The sequence below is a fragment of the Salmo salar genome, chromosome ssa04 (genome assembly GCF_905237065.1).
Source record: "Salmo salar chromosome ssa04, Ssal_v3.1, whole genome shotgun sequence".
Classification (NCBI taxonomy): Eukaryota; Metazoa; Chordata; class Actinopteri; order Salmoniformes; family Salmonidae; genus Salmo; species Salmo salar.
The window spans coordinates 53,989,721-54,015,047 of NC_059445.1; the positions used below are offsets into that span (position 1 = coordinate 53,989,721).

The 25,327-nt window shown below is 42.0% G+C and overlaps 1 protein-coding gene across 5 annotated transcripts in view; it reads left to right on the top strand.

Moving 5' to 3' along the window:
- The window catches only part of usp25 (ubiquitin specific peptidase 25), a 65,674-nt gene extending 40,609 nt beyond the window's left edge, over nucleotides 1–25,065 (top strand). For 2 of the 5 annotated variants that reach the window (XM_014197388.2, XM_014197389.2), the window contains exons 18-26: nucleotides 5,285–5,427; nucleotides 6,336–6,470; nucleotides 9,210–9,305; nucleotides 9,720–9,898; nucleotides 10,613–10,691; nucleotides 10,775–10,854; nucleotides 11,552–11,675; nucleotides 17,862–18,054; nucleotides 24,299–25,065. In XM_014197388.2, the coding sequence (XP_014052863.1) occupies nucleotides 5,285–5,427; nucleotides 6,336–6,470; nucleotides 9,210–9,305; nucleotides 9,720–9,898; nucleotides 10,613–10,691; nucleotides 10,775–10,854; nucleotides 11,552–11,675; nucleotides 17,862–18,054; nucleotides 24,299–24,471 (1,202 nt within the window). In that variant the 3' untranslated portion in view covers nucleotides 24,472–25,065. The remainder of the gene's footprint in view (nucleotides 1–5,284; nucleotides 5,428–6,335; nucleotides 6,471–9,209; nucleotides 9,306–9,719; nucleotides 9,899–10,612; nucleotides 10,692–10,774; nucleotides 10,855–11,551; nucleotides 11,676–17,861; nucleotides 18,055–24,298) is intronic. The other 3 variants (XM_014197392.2, XM_014197390.2, XM_014197391.2) reach the window with 3 other exon arrangements.
- The last annotated feature ends 262 nt before the right edge of the window (nucleotides 25,066–25,327 follow it).

Below are 25,327 nucleotides of genomic sequence, written 5' to 3' on the forward strand. Positions count from 1 at the left end.
CACATTTCTATGGGAATTTAGTCGGTCGCCCAAAAAGTGACATTGCAGCTTTTAAAGATTTGTCTATCTATGGCAGTGGATAAAATGCAGAAGTGTTTGTGCTGAAACAACACAAGCACACTAATAAACCAGAAGGGCTGAATGAATTAAACTTTGCTCACAGTAAATATGAAACTGTACGTTTCACAAGTTCACAAACTCTGCAGGGAAATGCAGTAGCATGCGGTTTGCAATGACACCACTAGATGTCAGCACTTGTATTGAGTAAATTCAATATAGTGCTTTACAACAGTCAAAGGTCATGTAAAGAAACACTTTATGGCAAGCATGCTTATGCAAGCACTTGCTAGCTGTTTATTATGAAATTATATATATTATATTATAAATGTTTTCTTACTGAAACCATAATCTAAATTACACTGTTATGCAGTACAAAATGTATTGGCTATATATTTCAACTGCAAATGGCATGTGCTGGGGACTGAAAATGTTCATGCAGGAAAATACACTTGCCTCAATGGTTTTAGTCACAAACGTTCTAACTATCTAGCTAACAATCTTATCACTTCATGAATGCAAGCACATGGCCTGAATGATAGATCTGTGCCAACTGTCTTGTTTTTTGTAGATTGCATGTTTCGGAAAACTAACTGCACTTTAATGAGCAAGCCTTCCTTCATGACCTTTCCTTTGTAAGTTGGTATAGAATCAGCATGATCCCCTCTGTCGAATACGCTTGGACCTTCTTTTTCAATATTGTTAACACACACGACCCCAATAAAGAAAATGAGAATTAGAAACAGGTTCAGCCCCTTGTTCGACCGTGATCGGGCAGAGTTACTCCACCTCAAGAATTCCATTTGGCGAAAGGCTTGGTACACGCATACTCAGGCTGACTGGCTCTCGTTCAGATAAATTAGAAATAAGTGCACTCGGGCAATCTGGAAGGCCAAGTGAGTTACTTTAAGGAGCAGTTCTCTCTCTGTGGGTCTAACCCTAAGAAGTTCTGGAAAAGGGTTAAAGACCTAGAGAATAAACCCACCTCCCCACAGCTGCCCGTGTCCCCTAATGGTGATGATGTGGTTGTTACTGACAAGGAGCACATGGCTGAGCTCTTTAATCACAACTTCATTAAGTCAGGAATCCTATTTGACTCAACCATTCCTCCTTGCCTGTCCAACATTTCCTCATCTCCCACCCCTTCTAATGCAACTAGCCCCAGTGCTCCTCACTCCTTTTTTTAAAATTCTGAACTACCTCTTGAGATGGTTTAACTGATAAAATGGCAGCATTTCTACTGTGGAGAGACCAGAACAACAGAGTTCCTCAGAGAATAATTTGAGACCGGTTGAATCATGTTGAGTTTTATGAGTTTTCAAGGAGATACCGCTTCTCCAAGGACTCTGTAATGCAACTGGAAAGAAAGGTTGGACCAACCATTAAGCTTGGGAGCGATAGGAACGAGGCTGTACCCCCACTACTTCAGCTTCTGGTGGCCCTACGGTTCTATGCAACTAGATGTTTCCAGATGGTGGATGGGGATCTTTTTGGACTCCACAAGTCAACCGTCGGCAGGATTGTAGTCAGTGTCCAGTGCTATTGCCGGTCTGAAGAATCAGTACATGAGGTTCAACCCTACAGAGGAAACACCACCTGGATTTTACTGGAGAGCTAGATTCCCAGGTGTACTAGGGACAATAGACTACACACATTCCTATTTGTTGTAGCTCTTTTGGTAAATTTAGGACCTCAATCTGCAGTAGATTTTTCTCTCTCCAGCTCCAAAACATCAATATGAGCTTGGTTCATGTCAGTTCTGGGTCGTTTGCTTGGCCTGTCTGCTGTTTTTGCTGCTGGTGAAAGATCCAGACAGTTCTGTTCTCTACGACACAGGGTGTCAGCTCAACTAAAGGAAAGAAAGAAAATGAACTCATTATTAGTAGGCTATTTCCGTGCCATTTTGTACAACAATTGAATTGGGGCTTATGATATGCCCAGCCTTGGTACGAATGATGATGTTATGCAACATGCTGTGACGGGACTGATAACGTTAACATTGTAGTGAAGTAGTGTTAACGTTAGTTTTAACATGCATTATAGTCATTGATATTTACCAGTTACTTATGCTTACTAAATATTGGTGGGTCGAGTTGTTCGTCGTCATCATAGGGGTTAAGGAGAGGGGAAAACTGCTGAGGAATCATCTCGCATATCTTCTGGGTGATGGGATCCAATTCCCCTGGATGAGGCTCCCCTCCGGTCTGAAATAGCCCCTCTCCTCTCCTCTGCCACATCCTTTTTGGCTTTTAAGTTTTTCCAGCACTCCATCCGATTTGGGTCCCTCTTTAATCCGTGTCGATCCATTGAATCTGTCGCATAATATGGCCCAGGTGTCTTCCCTCTTTTTGACAGTCGTGTTTGTCTTTTTATACTAGTACTTGCAAATAACGGATTTTATTTCAAATCAGCCAACCATGACAACCTTTCACGATGGAGTTTCAGTAGTTCTACATAGTTATTATTTCATCAAGGGACAGCAACTTTGGCCTCATTTGTGAAGTAGGCTAGCTACTTCGTTTCAACTCACGAAATACCTCATATATTGGTGTAACATGTCACTAATCATAGTTTAAAACCGTTAATCTGGATCAGTAAATCTATGATTTTAAATTAAGTGGTGCAGCACATCTCTGCTTAATTATAATCCTAGATTTACAAAACCTAGATTAACTCTAATCCTAGATTAATTTAAACCATGTTGGTGCAACCCACCCTAAAGGTCCTAAATTATGTCACAATTGCCCTTGATTCTAAGCAATGTTGTTCTGCTATTTTTATTGACTTGGCCAAAGCTTTTGATACGGTAGGTCATTCCATTCTTGTGGGCCAGCTAAGGAGTGTTGGTGTCTCTGAGGGGTCATTGGCCTGGTTTGCTAACTACCTCAAGGGGGCAGTGTATAAAGTCAGAACATCTGCTGTCTCAGCCACTGCCTGTCACCAAGGGAGTACCCCAAGGCTCGGTCTTAGGCCCCACGCTCTTCTCAATTTACATCAACAGCATAGCTCGGGCAATAGGAAGCTCTCTCATCCATTTATATGCAGATGATAGTCTTATACTCAGCTGGCACCTCCCCGGATTTTGTCTTAAGTGCTCTACAACAAAGCTTTCTTAGCGTCCAACAAGCTTTCTCTGCCCTTAACCTTGTTCTGAACACCTCTAAAACAATGATCGTGTGGTTTGGTAAGAATGCCCCTCTCCCCACCGGTGTGATTACTACCTCTGAGGGTTTAGAGCTTGAGGTAGTCACCTCATACAAGTTCTTGGGAGTGTGGCTAGACAGTACACTGTCCTTCTCTCAGCACATATCAAAGCTGCAGGCTAAGGTTAAATCTAGACTTGGTTTCCTCTATCGTAATCGCTCCTCTTTCACCCCAGCTGCCAAACTAACCCTGATTCAGATGACCTTCCTATCCATGCTAGATTACGGAGACGTAATTTATAGATCGACTGGTAAGGGTGCTCTCGAGCGGCTAGATGTTCTTTACCATCCGGCCATCAGATTTTCCACCAATGCCACTTATGGGACACATCACTGCACTCTATACTTCTCTCTAAACTGGTCATCTCTGTATACCCGTTGCAAGACTCACTGCTTGATGCTTATTTATAAAACCCTCTTAGGCCTCACTCCCCCCTATCTGAGATATCTACTGCAGCCCTCCTCCTCCACATACAACACCAGTTCTGCCAGTCACATTCTGTTAAAGGTTCCCAAAGCGCACACGTCCCTGGTTCGCTCCTCTTTTCAGTTCGCTGTAGCTAGCGTCTGGAACGAGTTGCAAAAAAACACTCAAACTGGTCAGTTTATCGCCATCTCTTCATTCAAAGACTCAATCATGGACACTTACTGACAGTTGTGGCTGCTTTGCGGGATGTATTGTTGTCTCTACCTTCTTGCCGTTTGTGCTGTTGTCTGTACCCAATTATGTTTGTACCATGTTTTGTGCTGCTGTCGTGTTGTTGCTACCATGTTGTTGTCATGTTGTGTTGCTACCATGCTGTGTTGTCTTAGGCCTATCTTTATGTAGTGTTGGTGTGTCTCTCTTGTTGTGATTTGTGTTTTTATATATATATATATATATTAAACATTTTACAGAGTTGACCAATTAAAAAAATTAAATAAAATCTTCATTCAGTTGTTACACACAGTAGCAATTTAGTTTTCCCTCAGTTGCTTTATGATTCCTGATTTAATTTAGGATTTTAGACAAATTTGACAGAGTAAACCAAATCTCCGATCACATCTTTTAGGAATCAAAGTTTTGAGATATGTATTATTTAAAGTAACAGAGGGCTATTGCAAGAAACTACATATGATAATTGTTCAATTAATATACATTTTTAGCCTTTTTATTGTAAACATTTTTTGGGAGAGTTTTGGAAATTGGGATGCTTTGCTCCTGACAAGGGCATTTCCAGGCATAGAGCCGGCATGGACATTTATAATATCGAAAGTATTGAGAATATCCAAAACAAATATTTTCCCTTAAATGTACATTTTTAAGCACAAATAATAAAACTAAAACTAAACAATATTAAGCTTCCCTGCTGGGCAAGGATTGTCCTGACTTCCTGAGAATCCCTTAGCTAATTTCCTGCTATTCTACAAATTTTGCCCTGAGGCGGAGAGACAATCTTAAAATGTTAAAGCTAATTTCCTGTAATTCTGACTTGTTAATATACTATCTATTGAGGCCTAACATCCAGGGGGACCCCCCCCCAAAAGAAAAACATTTTGGGTGGTGTGGGCTGCGGAAGGTTGTGCTATGCCAGTGCTAAACGTATTTTTCTTCTCTATGCTGCCTGCAGCATAGCATGATTTATTTTCCTGCACGCACATATGATAGACAGTTGAGCAGAGCATGTCTCCGGAGCTGCTCAGCCTGAGGAGCACGTATTAATCCTACTGTATTCATGGGGGCCAGCAGGTCAAATGAACAACTAAAATCAACAAGTCCTGAAAAATACGAATCATGACTGACCAGTCAGTAAAACGTTGTTCAATAAGAACCAATAATTTGCGATCTGCACATCACTAGTGCTGGCCTGGTTACACATCCACCATAGTTTCTGGAACTGTAAAAATAACATTTCCAGACCATTTAGTTTGGGCATGGTGCAGATCGGCACAACAGTGTAAAAATTATATTAGACAGACTAGATTTTGCTTGCCTGTAGTAGTGTATCTCATGCTGGTTGTTGGTTTGTGTGTGGTTCCTCCAGCTCCACAGCAGGACCCAGAGTACATGGAGCAGCCGTCCCCCACAGACTACTCCAAGCACCTGCAGGAGGACACAGAGAGGGCCATCTCCAAGGCTGCAGCCGAGCAGCAGGAGGAGAGGAGCCCTGAGGGACTGCTTACTGCAGTAAGACCATATAGCATAGCACATAACACACACACACACACATACTCCACCTCTTACACACACACACACACACGCTATCCAACTGCTCCTTCTACGCTCACTTCAAAGAACCACGTAGGCCTACCACTCAACCCTAGTTATTTTCACCCTTTTTTCTCTTTCTGTTTAACTTCGCCCTCCATGCTTCTTTCTGTCTCTCTCTGTCACTCTGTCTCTGTCACTCTGTCTCTGTCACTCTGTCTGTGTCACTCTGTCTGTGTCACTCTGTCTGTGTCACTCTGTCTGTGTCACTCTGTCTGTGTCACTCTGTCTGTGTCACTCTGTCTGTGAGTGTCACTCTGTCTGTGTCACTCTGTCTGTGTCACTCTGTCTGTGTCACTCTGTCTGTGTCACTCTGTCTGTGTCACTCTGTCTGTGTCACTCTGTCTGTGTCACTCTGTCTGTCTGTGTCTCTCTGTCTGTCTGTGTCTCTCTGTCTGTCTGTGTCTCTCTGTCTGTCTGTCTGTCTGTCTGTCTGTCTTTGTTTGTCTGTCTTTGTTTGTCTTTGTCTCTCTCTGTTTGTCTTTGTCTCTCTCTGTCTGTCTTTGTCTCTCTCTGTCTGTCTTTGTCTCTCTCTGTCTCTCTGTCTTCTGTCTCTGTCTGTGTCTCTCTGTCTGTCTGTGTCTCTCTGTCTGTCTGTGTCTCTCTGTCTCTGTCTGTCTGTGTCTCTCTGTCTCTGTCTGTCTGTGTCTCTCTGTCTCTGTGTGTCTCTCTGTCTGTGTGTCTCTCTGTCTGTGTGTCTCTCTGTCTGTGTGTCTCTCTGTCTGTGTGTTCTCTCTGTCTGTGTGTGTCTCTCTGTCTGTGTGTGTCTGTGTCTGTCTGTCTCTTTGTCTGTCTCTGTCTGTCTCTCTCTCTCTCTCCACCCACAGTCCAGTGGGGAGAGTGTCTCCCCACGCCTTCCCCCCCAGCCTGAGATCAAGGTGAACCCTGAAGCCCCTCCTTCTGACCCCCCTGTGAAGGATAAGCCCCCTGCCCACCGTATGGTAGAGGTGGCCATCCCCCAGGTGGGAAGCTTTGTCGTGGGGTGGGGGGGGTAACAAGTGATGAGGTAGTGCTCAACACTCAGCTCATCCAGCTGACTTCTTTGGTGTGCTAAAAAGTCTCTTGCCTGTTGGTGATTAGGATGAGATGTTCTCCTCTTGGCTCTCCTACAGGCTTTTCACACCTCTACATCTTAATTCAGAGAAGTTTTCAAACCAGAGTCATGGTTAGCTCAGGGCAAGTCACAGTTGCCATTTTCAACCAAACCTCTTGGCAGACCAAGATAGGGTGCTATATTAGACTACAGCCAGTGTACTATCCTAGAAGATGACACTAGCCTTGGGCTAGCTATAAAAAGATATTGTGTGAAAAGCCTATCCCTGTCAAGCCTACTTGCATCTTGCAACAGAAGCACTCTACTCTACACAGAAGCCTCTGGTTCTCAGAGATATTTGGACAGGAACTTCACCTAAACAGCGACTCAATTGCCTAGAGTGTTTATTTTTGCTGCTGAGAAATAAACTGAATCTCAGGAGCAAATGTTAAATGTAAATGTGATTTGCGCGGTTATGTCTTACTGTTTCTAACATCCTTTTTGATTCATACAAATATGTATCATCTAAAAACTCGTTGGGATGGAAAAATACAAGCTTAATGTAACTGCATTGTCTCACTGCTCCTGTCAATAAATGTGTTGGTTTTGCTTGGTTTGGCATTTACAAGAGAGTCTGGCGAAAAATGTTGTCTAAGTGCTGTAGTAGAATCAATGTTTAATTTCTATGCCCTGAAATAGACCAAAGACTGTCTGCTTGCTGTACCACACTAGGACTGTATAGGTCTGTCTGTAGAGACTGTCTTTACCATAAGGACCTCGACCTTCACAGGGCTGCCTTTCACAGAGACTGTCCTTCACATGCCAATTTATTTTAAAGCATCCATTGTGTCCTTCACATGACGAGCTGTGTGTGTACCTTACATTAGTAGAGTGACTCTAACATACAGTACCAGTCAAAAGTTTGGACACACCTACTCATTCAAGGGTTTTTCTTTATTTTTACTATTGTCTACATTGTCTAATAATAGTGAAGACATCAAAACTATGAAATAACAGACATGCATTCATGTATTAAACAAAAAAGTGTTAGAAGAATCTAAAATATATTTTGATTTGTTTAAGTAGCCACCCTTTGCCTTGATGACATCTTTGAACAAGCTTGGCTTCTCTCAACCAGCTTCACCTGGAATGCTTTTCCCAACCGTCTTGAAGGAGTTCCCACATATGCTGAGTACTTGTTGGCTGCTTTTCCTTCACTCTGCGGTCCAACTCATCCCAAACCATCTCAATTGGGTTGAGGTCAGGTGATTGTGGAGGCCAGGTCATCTGATGCAGCACTCCATCACTCTCCTTGGTCAAATAGCCCTTACACAGCCTGTAGGTGTGTTTTGGATCATTGTCCTGTTGAAAACAAATGATAGTCCCACTAAGCGCAAACCAGATGGGATGGCGTATCGCTGCAGAATGCTGTGGTAGCCATGCTGGTTAAGTGTGCCTTGAATTATGAATTAATCACAGACAGTGTCACCAGCAAAGCACCCCCAAACCATCACACCACCTCCTCCATGCTTCATGGTGGGAACCACATGTGCGGAGATCATCCATTCACCTACTCTGCGTCTCACAAAGACACTGTGGTTGGAACCAAAAATCTCCAATTTGGACTCATCGGACCAAAGGACAGATTTCCACCGGTCTAATGTCCATTGCTCATATTTCTTGGCCCAAGCAAGTCTCTTCTTCTTATTGGTGTCCTTTAGTAGTGGTTTCTTTGCAGCAATTTGACCATAAAGGCCTGATTTCAAGAAGTCTCCTCTGAAGAGTTGATGTTGAGATGTGTCTGTTACTTTAACTCTGTGAAGCATTTATTTGGGCTGCAATCTGAGGTGCAGTTAACTCTAATGAACTTATCCTCTGCAGCAGAGGTAACTCTGGGTCTTCCTCTCCTGTGGCGGTCCTCATGAGATCCAGTTTCATAACGCTTAATGGGTTTTGTGACTGCACTTGAAACTTTCAAAGTTCTTGAAATTTTCCGGATGGACTGACCTTCATGTTTTAAAGTAATAATGGACTGTTTCTCTTTGCTTCTTTGGCGCATGTGTATTAGGCGCATGTGACAAGTAAAATTGTATTTGATATTTGAGCTGTTCTTGCAATAATATGGACTTGTTCTTTTACCAAATAGGGCTATCTTCTGTATACCACCCCTACCTTGTCACAACACAACTAATTGGCTCAAACAAATTAAGAAGGATAGAAATTCCACAAATTAACTTTTAACAAGGCACACCTGTTAATTGAAATGCATTTTAGGTGACTACCTCATGAAGCTGGTTGAAAGAATGCAGAGAGTGTGCAAAGCTGTCATCAAGGCAAAGGGTGGCTACTTTGAAGAATCTCAAATATAAAATGACACTTTTTTGTTGTTGTTGGTTACTACATGATTCCATATGTTATTTCACTGTTTTGGTGTCTTCACTATTATTCTACAATGTAGAAAATAGTACAATTTTAAGAAAAACCCTGGAATGATAGGTTTGTCCAAACTTTTGACTGTATGCATGGTCTGCTGACTGATGTATGGTAGTGCTCACATAGTGCTGTACCAGAAAAGTGTATTATTTTCGGGGCTTGCTGGGCTCGTTCAATTCTAAGGGGATTTATTTTCTACTATTGTAACATGCTTCCACTTCCTTGGGTACTGCAGGCCATGATGACTCCAAACATGCAGGGTATTATAATGTCCATTGGCAAAGCAAGGACTGTGTTTGAAAAGCTTGGGCCTGAAGCGGCCTTCTTCAAGGTACATTCCCATCTCATTTCTCTTTCACACCTTTATTCACTCCTTCTGTGATGCTGTACTTCTACCGCCTCTCAACAACCATCCTCCCATCCCGTTTTACCTAGCATTTCACTAGTTCTGTCTTTTTGAGTCAGTTGTTCTCATCAAAAGCATCCTACAGAAATTGGACTTGGTGTCACATGGACAATGAGGTTCATTTGAACAAAGAGAACTTGAATCAACTCTTTGAGTTTTGTTTACAAGGATGAGGAGGATGATGACGATGATCTTGACACCTCTTACATGGAGACGATGGTTTTGTCTTCTGCTGCTGCAGATGTTTATCAATGTTCTAATCTAGGCCTACTCTGAAGTTGTAATGTTAGTTTGGCCTATCAAAGTCCATTCACCCCATGCTCGATCTATGTGTGTCAGGCCATTAAGGTGGAGTACACCCGTCTGCTGAGGTTTGCTCAGGAGGACACGGCCCCAGGGAGTGACTACCGGCTGCAGCACGTCATCGTCTACTTCATCCAGAACCAGGCCCCCAAGAAGATTCTGGAGAGAACCCTCCTCATGCAGTTTGCCGACCGAAACCTGGGTTTTAACGAACGGTATTCATGGGTTAAACCACCAAAACCTGTTTCCTGTAACTCCTATTTGGTTAATTTTAGAATTATGAGTCTGTCCTATCTTTATTTGGTAAAACAAAAAAGAAAACACCAGTTTATTACCTCTGAACTTAACAAATTCACCAGCAGAGGGTAGCCATGATCCACTTTCATCAGTGAATAGATTTTCCTCTATTCTGAGCAGGTATAATTAATCAATAAAGCCAGAGGGGATGTGGCATATGTCCAATATATCAATGCTTAGGGCTGTTCTTATGTACGATACATCACTTAGCCGTGGTATATTGGCCATATACCACAAATCTGAGGTGCCTCATTGCTATTATAAACTGGTTACCAATGTAACAGTAAAAATAAATGTTTTGTCATACCCGTGATATACAGTCTGATATACTACGACTTTCAGCCAATCAGCATCCAGGAGTTAAACTGCCCGGTTTATATTAAGATTTCTTTGTTGCATGTGGCCTCAATCAGAAGCTCTGGAGAGGAGGAGTGTGTGGTTCAGTAGTAGTGTTTCTCTGCAGTAAGCAGTCATTCATGGGGCCTGTGTGTCGTGGCCCCAGGACCACTATGTACTGTTTCATCTCCAGGAGTAGCTAGTTCCTCACCAGTATGATTCATCACCCTTTCTCTTCTCTTTCCTTTTGCTTTCTCTCTTTTGCTTTCCCTTTCTCCTCATTCCCCCCCTCTCAGGTGTAAGAGCATTATGAAGGTGGCCCGTGCCAAACTAGACCTCATTAAGCCAGAGGAGATCAACATGGAGGAATATGAGGTCAGCATTCTGAAACACTCTGGTTTCCTTTCAAATCCTTTCAAGCTCTTTCTCATGAACTCTGTTCCCTACAATGTTCACAGATGTGGCATCAGGAATACAGGAATTTCCGCGAGACAACAATCTTCCTGATGATTGGCTTGGAGCTGTTCCAGAAGAAAAGGTGAGACTGCCAATTGGCTGGACTGTTGTCACGTTCTTCTCTTCACGAACCAGAGCTTTTATTTCCAGCCTTCATATCTTACTGCAAACAAATGGGAACTCACATTGCCCAACCATTTCAGTATAGAAAACATTTAAAATGTAGATTAAAATGCTCTCTAGATTATTGCATTATTAGTAGAAGCAGCTGATAGTGCAGCCTTTGTTAAGCATGGGAACTTCCTAAAGTCACCTGTAGAGGGCAGCAAGTCCCTTAACACCCCCCATCCTTACATCTGGAGCGAAGTCAGTCTGGCATAGATCAAGATGGTTGTTCATGTACTTGGTTGTTTCTTCTGTTAATTCTCCCTCCAATACATCTGTTTTAAATCTTCTTAATGAAAAAGGCCTGACTGTTCCAGCTCTACTATCCCTTGTAGTCACAGCTAAAACTGATTTTATATGTCCTCTGCCTCTCTATGGCAGCATTTACTCAGGTAGCCAGCCCAATTCTGACCTTTTTTTAAACTTTTTTGACCAATCAGATCAGCTCTGAAAAAGATGTGAAAAGATCTGATGTGATTGGTCAAAAGACCAATTAGTGGAAAAACTGAATTGGGCCGCCTGTGTAAAAGCAGCCCTTGTGGTTACATTTTAGGTTAAATTTGTTCCACCCTGATTCTACTATAATGTATCTGACTGTGTCTGTTTCTTTGTAGCTTTGTGGAGGCATTGATGTACCTGATCTACTCATACCAGTACAACAGAGAGCTGTTGGTCAAAGGGTTGTACCGAGGTCACGACGATGAGCTCATAGGGCTCTACCGCAGAGAGTGTCTGCTGGTGAGACAACCCTCGTCCTGACATCACTCACAATCATACAACAACTGAACCACTGTTCTATTGGAAGTCTGTCAGTTGATCTTATTTAGTTAGTTCATGTAAGATGCGGTATGATTTTCTTATGCTTCAGCAGATTTAGCATTTGGTACATACAATTTCTAAAGAGTCAAAGTTTCACCCTAAATGTGAGGAAAGTGGTCAAAGTTAGTCCATTGTATTTTAAAGATCATCACGTTTCCAAACAAATCAATAGGTCACAGTGGAAGTAGTTCAAGTCATTCCCTTTGAAAAATGAACACCACTATCCTCTGTCTCATCAGCAAGTCTCTCTGTCTCTGAGCACCTAACTAATTTGTGCCGTCCCGCTGGTCACAGTGACTAATGTCGAACAAGACTATCCCTCCACCCCATAATCTCTAGAATTGATGCAGGCGTGTTCCTGTTCTAGCTGAGATATTTCATTGGCTTTTTTTATTTCCCATAAAAATTCCCACAGAACTTTTCTCAACAGATGCTGCAGTGCCTTCAGAAAGTATTCACACCTCTTACTTTTTCAAAATGTTGTCTTACAGCCTGAATTTAAAATGGATTAAATTGAGATTTTGTCACTGGCCTACACACAATACCCCATGTCAACATGGAATTATGTTTTTTAGAAATGTTTACAAATTAATTAAAAATGAAAAGCTGAAATGTCTTGAGTCAATAAGTATTCAATCCCTTTGTTATGGCAAGCCTAAATACATTCAGGAGTAAAAATGTGCTAAACAAGTCACATAATTTGCATAGACTCTGTGTGCAATAATAGTGTTTAACATGATTTTTGAATGACTACTTCATCTCTGTACCCCACACATACAATTATCTGTAAGGTCGAGCAGAGAATTTCAAACACAGATTCAACCACAAAGACCAGGGAGGTTTTCTAATTCCTCACAAAGGGCACCTACAGTATTGGTAGAAAAAAGCAGACATTGAATATCCCTTTGGGCATAGTAAAGTTATTAATTACACTTTGGCTGGTGTATCAATACATCCAGTCACTATAAAGATACAGGTGTCCTTCCTAACTCAGTTGCCGGAGAGGAAGGAAACTGCTCAGGGATTTCACCATGAGGCCATTGGTGACTTTAAAAAAGTTATATGGCTGTGATAAGAGAAAACGGAGGATGGATCAGCATCGTAATTTAGGTTAGTGTTTTGCAGTAAACTTACTAGTTCTACAGAGTGAAAAGAAGGAAGCCTGTACAGAATTAAAATATTCCAAAACATGCATCCTGTTTGCAATAATGCACTAAAGTAAAACTGCAAAAAATGTGGCAAAGAAATTAACTTAATGTCCTGAATACAAAGTGTTATGTTTGGGGAAAATCCCACACAACATATCATGAGTACCACTCTTAATATTTTCAAGCATGGTGGTGGTTGCATCATGTTATGGGTATGCTTGTCATTGGCGAGTACTAGGGAGGTTTGTTTAGGGTATAAGGAAACAGAATAGAGCTAAAATAGGCAAAATCCTAGAGGAAAACCTGGTTTTGTCTGCTTTCCAACAGATACTGGGAGACAAATTCACCTTTCAAAATAATAACCTAAAACACAAGGCCAAATATACACTGGTGTTGCTTCCCGAAACAACATAGTTGCTTAGTTGCTTAGTTACAGTTTCTGCAAGATTTCAAAATGTCTGTCTAGCGATGATCAGAGTTTTAACAAGTTTTTAAAAGGATCATGTACAAATATTGTATGTTCCAGGTGTGCAAAGCTCTTATACTTACCCAGAAAGACTCACAGCTGTAATCGCTGCCAAAGGTGATTCTAACATGTATTCACTCAGGGGTGTGAATACTTAAGTAAATGAGTTTTCATTTTCAATAAATTTGCAAAAATGTCTAAAAACATATTTTCGCTTTGTCATTATGGGGTATTGTGTGTAGATGTGAGAAAATACATATATTTAATCCATTTTGAATTCAGGCTGTAACAAAATGTGGAATAAGTCAAGTGGTATGAATACTTTCTGAAGGCTCTGTATTTGTTTGGAGGAAAAATCAGTTTAATATTCTGATCAGACTACAGTTTCATTTTGTTTACTATCCCATCTCCAAGCTGTGTCCTGGTTCTATCTGTTAGGGCTTAGATGGAATGATTCCCCGGTCGGTCGGATCAGGCTGTGACTGGTCTTGTCTGAACCGAGAGAGGGAGAGACCCTGTTCCTCCTCGTCGGCCCTGTTGCTGCTCCTGCACTCAGTAACCTTACACCGGCATTGTGCTCTTAATGTAATCATCCAAGTGGGAATAGGAAGCAGGAGGCCCAGCGAGTGTAAACACATTACCGTGAGACACGGCTGTGTCCTGAGCAAACCTCTGCTCTCTTCGTCAGGGCTCTGTTACAGTTGGAGTTATAGCCGCCATCTCAGATCTCTGGCCAGAACGAACCCCTGCCTCCCTGCTCGGGCCCGCTCTCTCAAGCCCTGCTGTTTACCTTTTGCCCTGTTTTAATTGAAAACACTGCTAACATTGACACAGTTAATGTACTGGGATCTTTTGTGAGTCCCCACCGCCTGCCTCTGTGTAAGGTATTTTCCACAGCTAAGGTCAGGGAGTTTGTGTCTGCACCAGAGCAGGACTTGGCTAAGGAGAACAGAGCGAAGTGTCTGCATCATCTAGTACGTCACTGCCCACAACAGTACCACAGGCCTTGTGAACATCCTCTGATATTGACAGTGTGGATAGATGACTACCAGATAGTGGTAATGCAAATGGTCTGTGACTTACCTGGGCTGCAGCCTTTCATACAGAGGTGGTCTCGAATGTAAATACATTTACAGTGGGGGGACAAAGTATTTGATCCCCTGCTTATTTTGTACGTTTGCCCACTGATAAAGAAAGGATCAATCTATAATTTTAATGGTAGGTTTATTTGAACAGTGAGAGACACAAATATCCAGAAAAACAACAAAAATATCCAGAAAAACGCATGTCAAAAATGTTAGAAATTGATTTGCATTTTAATGAGGCAAATAAGTATTTAACCCCCTCTCAATCAGAAAGATTTCTGGCTCCCAGGTGTCTTTTATACGGGTAACGAGCTGAGATTAGGAGCACACTCTTAAAGGGAGTGCTCCTAATCTCAGTTTGTTACCTGTAAAAAAGACACCGGTCCACAGAAGCAATCAATCAATCAGATTCCAAACTCTCCACCATGGCCAAGACCAAAGAGCTCTCCAAGGATGTCAAGGACAAGATTGTAGACCTACACAAGGCTGGAATGGGGTACAAGACCATCGCCAAGCAGCTTGGTGAGAAGGTGACAACATTTGGTGCTATTATTCGCAAATGGAAGAAACACAAAAGAACTGTCAATATCCCTCGGCCTGGGGCTCCATGCAAGATCTCACCTCGTGGGGTTGCAATGATCATGAGGTGAGGAATCAGGAAACCTCATGAGGTGAGGAATCAGCCCAGAACTACACGGGAGGATCTTGTCAATGATCTCAAGGCAGCTGGGACCATAGTCACCAAGAAAACAATTGGTAACACACTACGCCGTGAAGGACTGAAATCCTGCAGCGCCCACAAGGTCCCCCTGCTCAAGAATACATATACATGCCCGTCTGAAGTTTGCCAATGAACATCTGAATGATTCAGAGGACAACTGGTGAAAGTGTTGTGGTCAGATGAGACCAAATTGGAGCTCTTTGGCATCAACTCAACTCGCCGTGTTTGGAGGAGGAGGAATGCTGCCTATGACCCCAAGAACACCATCTCCACCGTCAAACATGGAGGTGGAAACATTATGCTTTGGGGGTGTTTTTCTGCTAAGGGGACAGGACAACTTCACCGCATCAAAGGGACGATGGACGGGGCCATGTACCGTCAAATCTTGGGTGACAACATCCTTCCCTCAGCCAGGGCATTGAAAATGGGTCGTGGATGGGTATTCCAGCATGACAATGACCCAAAACACACGGCCAAGGCAACAAAGGAGTGGCTCAAGAAGTACATTAAGGTTCTGGAGTGGCCTAGCCAGTCTCCAGACCTTAATCCCATAGAAAATCTGTGGAGGGATCTGAAGGTTCGAGTTGCCAAACGTCAGCCTCGAAACCTTAATGACTTGGAGAAGATCTGCAAAGAGAAGTGGGACAAAATCCCTCCTGAGATGTGTGCAAACCTGGTGGCCAACTACAAGAAACGTCTGACCTCTGATTGCCAACAAGGGTTTTGCCACCAAGTACTAAGTCATGTTTTGCAGAGGGGTCAAATACTTATTTCCCTCATTATAATGCAAATAATTGTATAACATTTTTGACATGCGTTTTTCTGGATTTTTTTGTTGTTATTCTGTCTCTCACTGTTCAAATAAACCTGCCATTAAAATGATAGACTGATCATTTCTTTGTAAGTGGGCAAACGTACAAAATCAGCAGGGGATCAAATACTTTTTCCCCCACTGTACATTAGCAATATATGAAAAAGTAATACCTGGCTGTCCTCTAAGTCTGTTTTGACAGAGTAGCTAATACTGGTAAATTTGTTAGCATACCACTTCAAGCTAATCCCTAAATCGTCAATCTATATGTACAGTGGCAAGAAAAAGTATGTGAACCCTTTGGAATTACCTGGACTTCTGCATAAATTAGTCATCAAATCTGAGCTTAATCTAAGTCACAACAGTAGACAAACACAGTCTGCTTAAACTAATGACACACAAACAATTGTTTTCTTGTCTTTTGAACACACCGTGTAAACATTCACATTGCAGGATGGGAAAAGTATGTGAACCCTTGATTTAATAACTGGTTGACCCTCTTTTTGACAGCAATAACCTCAACCAAATGTTTTCTGTAGTTGCGGATCAGACCTGCACAATGGTCAGGAGGAATTTTGGACCATTCCTCTTTACAAAACTGTTTCAGTTCAGCAATATTCTTGGGATGTCTGGTGTGAACCGCTCTCCTGAGGTCATGCCACAGCATCTTAATCGGGTTGAGGTCAGGGCCACTCCAGAAGGCGCATTTTCTTCTGTTGAAGCCATTCTGTTGTTGATTTACTTCTGTGTTTTGGGTCGTTGTCCAGTTGCATCACCCAACTTCTGTTGAGCTTCAATTGGCGGACAGATAGCCTTACATTCTCCTGCAAAATGTCTTGATATACTTGGGAATCAATTTTTCCGTCGATGATAGCAAGCTGTCCAGGCCCTGAGGCAGCAAAGCAGCCCCAAACCATGATGCTCCCTCCACCATACTTTACAGTTGGGATGAGGTTTTGATGTTTTTGTGTGCTGTGCCTTTTTTTTCTCAAGACAGTGTTGTGTTCCTTCCAAACAACTAAACTTTAGTTTCATCTGTCCACAGAATATTTTGCCAGTAGCGCTGTGGAACATCCAGGTGCTCTTTTGTGAACTTCAGACGTGCAGCAATGTTTTTTTTGGACAGCAGTGGCTTATTCCGTGGTGTCCTCCCATGAACCCCATTCTTGTTTAGTGTTTTACGTATCGTAGACTCGTCAACAGAGATGTTAGCATGTTCCAGAGATATTTGTAAGTCTTTAGCTGACAGTCTAGGATTCTTCTTAACCTCATTGAGCATTCTGCGCTATGCTCTTGCAGTCATCTTTGCAGGATGGCCACTTCTAGGGAGAGTAGCAACAGTGCTGAACTTTCTCCATTTATAGACAATTTGTCTTACTGTGGACTGATGAACATCAAGGCTTTTAGATATACTTTTGTAACCCTTTCCAGCTTTATGCAAGTCAACAATTCTTAATCTTAGGTCTTTTGAGATCTTTTGTTTGAGGCATGGTTCACATCAGGCAATGCTTCTTGTGAATAGCAAACTCAAATTTAATTTTGCAAATGTTTTTTTATAGGACAGCTCTGGAGATATTGGTTAATCTCGTCTCATTGATTAGACTCCAGGTTAGCTGATTCCTGACTCCAATTAGCTTTTGGAGAAGTCATTAGCCTAGGGATTCACATACTTTTTCCAACCTTCACTGTGAATGTTTAAATTATGTATTCAATATAGATAAGAAAAATACAATAATTGGTGTGTTATTAGTTTAAGAACACTGTTTGTCTGTTGTGACTTAGATCAAATTTGATGACCAATTTATGCAAAAATACAGGCAATTCCAAAGGGTTCACATACTTTTTCTTGCCGCTGTATGTGCTTTGCCCATTAGAAACTGAACGAGAATGCGGCAGGGATGTTTGAGTCTGGTGAGGAGCCGGAGGTGAGCAACGGCTTGAGCATCATGAATGAGCTGGTGGTGCCATGCATCCCTCTATTGCTGGTCCACGACATAGAGAAGGACCTGCTGTCTGTGGAGGACATGAGGAACCGCTGGTGCTCCTATCTGGGACAAGAGATGGAGCGTGAGTTTGTTTGTTTTAGGGCTAACCCCCCCAATTTAGTCAATTGTTTGGTTGATAGACTGTTGGTCAACCAAGATTTCTTTTAGTCGAGCAGTTTAAAATATATGCAGTACCAGTCAAAAGTTTGGACACACCTACTCATTCAAGGGTTTTTCTTTATTTTTACTATTTTCTACATTGTAGAATAATAGTGAAGACAAACTATGAAATAACACATATGGAATCATGTAGTAATCCAAAATGGTTTAACAAATCAAAATATATTTAAGATTCTTCAAAGTAGCCACCCTTTGCCTTGATGACAGTTTTGCACACTCTTGGCATTCTCTCAACCAGCTTCACCTGGAATGCTTTCCCAACAGTCTTGAAGGAGTTCCCACATATGCTGAGCACTTGTTGGCTGCTTTTCCTTCACTCTGCGGTCCAATTCATCTCAAAACATCTCAATTGGGTTGAGGTCAGGTGATTGTGGAAGCCAGGTCATCTGATGCAGCACTCCATCACTCTCCTTGGTCAAATAGCCCTTACACAGCCTGGAGGTGTGTTGGGTCATTGTCCTGTTGAAGAACAAATGATAGTCCCACTAAACGCAATCATTTGTTTTTCAACAGGACAATGACCCAAAGCTACCATCAAGGCAAAGGGTGGCTACTTTGAAGAATCTCAAATGTAAAAGTCAATTTATTAATTGTCGTTTGTTTGTGGTGCTCCTGTCAATGTTGAGTAAGGATACGCACCTGATTATACATAGTAGGCCTATACAAATGTAGGCCTATAAATGTGCCCATTTGGAGATTTGATAATATTTCTGATTGTCTTAACTCACCACCACTGTGGAACTTCTGAAAGTACTTTTTTCTTCACCTCAAACGGCAAATAAACAAACAAAGTCTGTTATACATCCATACGAAGATACGAAGCCTTCATTATAAATTCAATGAAACTATTCCACGAAAATGTGCATATAAATATCATAACTGGCATGCAGATTGGTAGAAATGGTAAGATAAATTGGCACTCCAAATGGAAAAGGTTGCCGACCCCTGGTGTACCTACAGTATTAGGAGCGTAACAGCAGAATGTGCGAAGGCCAGCAGTAGCGGGAGGAAGAGGGTCAGGAACAGGATTTTTTTTTGCTTCTGGTTAGGCTTTCTGGATCTCTGGCTCACTCAAGTAATTTGTGTCTCTTAAAGCATCAGACAAGCTCAGTAGCCTACATATAGTTGATTTTATTCAAACACATAAGGTATGTATGTACAGTTGAAGTCAGAAGTTTACATACACCTTAGCCAAATACATTTAAACTCAGTTTTTCACAATTCCTGACATTTAATCCTAGTTAAAATTCCCTGCGTTAGGTCAGTTAGGATCACCACTTTATTTTAAGAATGTGAAATGTCAGAATAATAGTAGAGTGATTAATTTCAGCTTTTATTTCTTTCATCACATTCCCAGTGGGTCAGAAGTTTACATACACTCAATTACTATTTGGTAGCATTGCCTTTACATTTTTTTAACTTGGGTCAAACGTTTCGGGTAGCCTTCCACAAGCTTCCCACAATAAGTTGGGTGAATTTTGGCCCATTCCTCCTGACAGAGCTGGTGTAACTGAGTCAGGTTTATAGGCCTCCTTGCTCGCACACGCTTTTTTAGTTCTACCCACAAATTTTCTATGGGATTGAGGTCAAAGCCCTCCCATAGAAACTTTGGAAGTATGCTTAGAGTCATTGTCCATTTGGAAGACCCATTTGTGACCAAGCTTTAACTTCCTGACTGATGTCTTGAGATGTTGCTTCTATATATCCACATAATTTTCATTCCTCATGATGCCATCTATTTTGTGAAGTGCAACAGTCCCTCCTGCAGCAAAGCACCCCCACAACATGATGCCTCACGGTTGGGATGGTGTTCTTCGGCTTGCAAGCCTCCCCCTTTTTCCTCCAAACATAACGATGGTCATTATGACAAAACAGTTCTATTTTTGTTTCATCAGACCAGAGAACATTTCTCCAAAAAGTAGGCTCTTTGTCCCCATGTGCAGTTGCAAACCGTAGTCTGGCTTTTTTACGGTGGTTTTGGAGCAGTTGTTTCTTCCTTGCTGAGCGGCCTTTCAGGTTACGTCAATATAGGAATTGTTTTAGTGTGGATATAGATACTTTTGTACCTGTTTCCTCCAGCATCTTCACAAGGTCCTGTTCTGGGATTGATTTGCACTTTTCGCACCAAAATGCGTTCATCTCTAGGAGACACAACGCGTCTCCGTCCTGAGCGGTATGACGGCTGCATGGTCCCATGGTGTTTATACTTGTATAATATTGTTTGTACAGAATAACGTGGTACCTTCAGGCATTTAGAAATCACTCCCAAGGATGAACCAACATTTTTTTCTTGGGTCTTGGCTGATTTCTTTTGATTTTCCCATGATGTCAAGCAAATAAGCACTGAGTTTGAAGGTAGGCCTTGAAATACATCCACAGGTACACCTCCAATTGACTCAAATGATGTCAATTAGCCTATCAGAAGCTTCTAAAGCCATGACATAATTTTCTGGAATTTTCCAAGCTGTTTAAAGGCACAGTCAACTTAGTGTATGTAAACCTCTGACCCACTGGAATTGTGATACAGTGAATTCTAAGTGAAATAATCTGTAAACAAATGTTGGAAAAATTGCTTGTCATGCACAAAGTAGATGTCCTTACCGACTTGCCAAAACTATAGTTTGTTGAAAACCTTTCTGGGATATGTGGGACGCTACAACAGCCAGTGAAAATGCAGGGCGACAAATTCAAAACAACAGAAATCTCATAATTACAATTCCTCAAACATACAAGTATTATACACCATTTTAAAGATAAACTTCTTGTTAATCCAGCCACAGTGTCTGATTTCAAAAAGGCTCTACGGCGAAAGCATACCATACGATTATGTTAGATCAGCGCCTAGTCACAAAAAAACACAGCCATTTTCCAGCCAAAGAGATGAGTCACAAAAAGCAGAAATGGAGATAAAATTAATCACTAACCTTTGATGATCTTCATCAGGTGGCACTCATAGGACTTCATGTTACACAATACATGTATGTTTTGTTCGATAAAGTTCATATTTATATCCAAAAATCTGTTTACATTGGCGCATTATGTTCAGTAATGTTTTGCCTACAAAACATCCTGTGATTTTGCAGAGAGCCACATCAATTTACAGATATACTCATCATAAACTTTGATGAAAGATACAAGTGTTATGCATAGGATTATAGATAAACTTCTCCTTAATGCAACCGCTGTGTCAGATTTCAAAAAAGCTTTACGGTGATAGCACACCATGCGATAATCTGAGTACAGCGCTCAGCCACCAAAACAAGCCATACAGATACCCGCCATGTTGTGGAGTCAACAAAAGTCAGAAATAGTGTTATAAATATTCACTTACCTTTGATGATCTTCATCGGAATGCACTCCCAGGAATCCCAGTTCCACAATAAATGTTTGTTTTGTTCGATAAAGTTAATCTTTATGTCCAAATACCTCCTTTTTGTTCGTGCGTTTAGTTCACTATTCCAAATGCACAAGGTGCGGGCGCTAAGTCTAGACGAAAAGTCAAAAAAGTTCCATTACAGTTTGTAGAAACATGTCAAACGATGTATAGAATCAATCTTTAGGATATTTTTATCATAAATCTTCAATAATATTCCAACAGGACAATTCCTTTGTCTTTAGAAATGAAAGGGAACGGAGCTCATGGCCGCGTGTAACTAAACTAAAGGCTTTTACCTGGGCCATCTGCTTAGAGTGCTCTTATTCGCTCCCCTTTCACAATAGAAGCCTGAAACAACTTCTAAAGACTGTTGACATCTAGTGGAAGCCTTGGGAAGTGCAATCTGACCAAATTTACACTGTATATTGGATAGGCAATCACTTAAAACTACAAACCTCAGATTTCCCACTTCCTGGTTGGATTTTTCTCAGGTTTTCGCCTGCCATATGAGTTCTGTTATACTCACAGACATTATTTTAACAGTTTTGGAAACTTTAGAGTGTTTTCTATCCAAATCTACTAATTACATGCATATTCTAGCTTCTGGGCCTGAGTAGCAGGCAGTTTACTCTGGGCACGCTTTTCATCCGAACGTGAAAATACTGCCCCCCAGCCCAAAGAGGTTAACAAGTGGTTGAAAAACTAGTTTTAATGACTCCAACCTAAGTGCATGTAACCTTCCGACTTCAACTGTGTGTGTGTGTGTGTGTGTGTGTGTGTGTGTGTGTGTGTGTGTGTGTGTGTGTGTGTGTACATACATACATACATACATACATACACATCTCAGCAAAAAAAGTAACGTCCCTTTCTCAGGACCCTGTCTTTCAAAGATAATTCGTAAAAATCCAAATAAATCCACAGATCTTCATTGTTAAGGGTTTGAACACTTTCCCATGCTTGTTCCATAAATGAACCATAAACAATTAATGAACATGCACCTGTGGAATGGTCGTTAAAACGCTTAACAGCTTACAGGTGGTAGGCAATTAAGGTCACAGTTATGAAAACTTAGGACACCAAAGAGGCCTTTCTGCTGACTCTGAAAAAGACCAAAAGAAAGATGCCCAAGGTCCCTGCTCATCTGCGTGAACGTGCCTTAGGCATGCTGCAAGGAGGCATGAGGACTGCAGATGTGGCCAGGGAAATAAATTGCAATGTCCGTACTGTGAGACGCATAAGACAGCGCTACAGGGAGACAGGACAGACAGCTGATCGTCCTCGCAGTGGAAGACCACATGTAACAACACCCGCACAGGATCAGTACGTCCGAACATCACACCTGCGGGACAGGTACAGGAAGACATCCTCCTCCCTAGTGGTACCCTTCCTGCAGGCTCATCCCGACATGACCCTCCAGCATTACAATGCCACCAGCCATACTGCTTGTTCTGTGCGTGATTTCTTGCAAGACAGGAATGTCAGTGTTCTGCCATGGCCAGCGAAGAGCCCAGATCTCAATCCCATTGAGCACGTCTGGGACCTGTTGAATCGGAGGGTGAGGGCTAGGGCCATTCCCCCCCAGAAATGTCCGGGAACTTGCAGGTGCCTTGGTGGAAGAGTGGGGTAACATCTCACAGCAAGAACTGGCAAATCTGGTGTAGTCCTTGAGGAGGAGTTGCACGGCAGTACTTAATGCAGCTGGTGGCCACACCAGATACTGACTGTTACTTTTGATTTTGACCCCCCCCCCCTTTGTTCAGGGACACATTATTCAATTTCTGTTAGTCACATGTCTGTGGAACTTGTTCAGGTTATGCCTCAGTTGTTGAATCTTGTTATGTTCATACAAATATTTACACATGTTAAGTTTGCTGAAAATGATCGCAGTTGACAGTGAGAGGACGTTTCTTTTTTTCTGAGTTTATATGGAAAAACACACGTTTTAACATTTCATGGATTGGTCAAAAGAACTGACAACTCTAGGTCGACCCAGATTTTTTTTTGGGGGGGGGCAGCCCTTGTTTGTATCTCTTTTAGCCCATATTACACGCTTAAGGGGCTAATCTCCCAAGTCCATAAAAGTCCAATGACAGAAGGAACTAAGAGCATTTTCACACTACTGAGCCAAGCTGTACTGCGCTGTCCTGGTTAGGCAGCCTTTGTAGTTGCTTGAATCATGCTGCAATGCGAAAATTACATATCCGAGGCAGCACAGTATGGTTTGGTTTGGCACAATAGTGTGAAAGGGGTACAAGAGCATAGAGGCCAGGGGGTATAGATGTGTGGTACTGGAGATCTACTGAATGTTTGGTTGTTATTCTGCTCTAGTTTAATTTGGAAGGCACATGAAGTGTGGTCAGGGACATGGTCAAATGAGTTGATATTAGCAGCCAGACCAGCCTAGCCATAACAACCAGGGATATACCCACTTTGTGTTGGCAGAATTTTACCCAAATTGTTCGTTTAGAGAAAGTGGTTCAGTGGAGTCTTAGCCTCTAGTCCAGGAAAAAGTTAGATTGGATTCATAAAACTGACCCAGCAGTATCTTCTTTGATCAACAGCCAACTAGGGCCCCTTTCATCTTATTTACTCAGTCTGTGTTTTACTAGACGAGCATGCTTACCAAGAGCTTGTGCTATCACAGTGAAAATATTTAGCTTATGATTTCTGTTTGGTAACTGGATGTGACTCTGGAGAGTGACGCAAGCAAGGACATTGAAATAATCATTCTTTCTTTTTCTCTGTCATTGTTCTCCCCCTCCTGCTGCAGCCAACCTTCAGGAGAAGCTGACGGACTTCCTCCCCAAGTTACTCGACTGCTCGACAGAGATCAAAAGCTTCCACGACCCTCCGAAGCTGCCCACCTACTCCACCCTAGAGCTGGTTGAGCGCTACGGCCGTGTCATGGCCTCCCTGAGCCGGGTGCCTGCAGACGGGAGATGAGCTGAGGGAGCAGCAGCCTCACGGCCCCCCGGGCACTCACTCATGGACCTCTTTTAACCCATGCCTTCCTTATAAACCAGGGGTCGCTAGCTGTTATTCCTCTGTTTCTCTTTTGCTGCTAAAGGTTTTAACATTATAATAATAATTTCAATTATATTTTTTAAGCAAAACGCAACAGAAAAATGTATGAATGAACGGACAGTTGGAAAAAGTAGTGAAAATGTCGATCTTGCAGTGATTGAAAGCCAGCGCATGCTGCTCCAAGCTTTGTTAAATGAGGTTGAGGCTGTTTTTTTTTTGTAGCTGTTTTTTGTTGTCCCCCGGCCCTTTCTTAAACATCCCTTTTCCCCTTCTCCCAGCTGCTCTGCCATTAGTTTGGTACAGTATTATCATATTGTTTTTTTAGTTTTTTTCTAAAGCGACGAAATTAGAAACTTGAGATTTATCTGTGGCTTCAGGTATCTCAAGTGGGTCTGGGGACTGCACCAAAATGAGAAGTTTTGAGTGCTGTGGTAGACATCCATGGACACTCTGTGGCTTGTTAATAAATCGAGAATACCATTTTATTTATGGCCCTTTTAGGCCAAATACGTATTTCCTTTGTCTGATGTCCCATGTCTTTATTTCTGCACTAACACTAAACACCACAATGTCCTCCATTATTCCTGAAGTGACATAATGCAATCATGTGCATCTCTGAGTTTGTTTTTGGATGCACTTCATGTTTTGTCAGCCATTGTGTTTTGGTTCCTCGGATCATGACTTGCACACATCAGAAACTGCCTTTTAGACGGGGGGTCTTTCATTTAGCAACAAAACCAAAGCGTGGGGAACAATGGGGCAAAACAGACAGGAT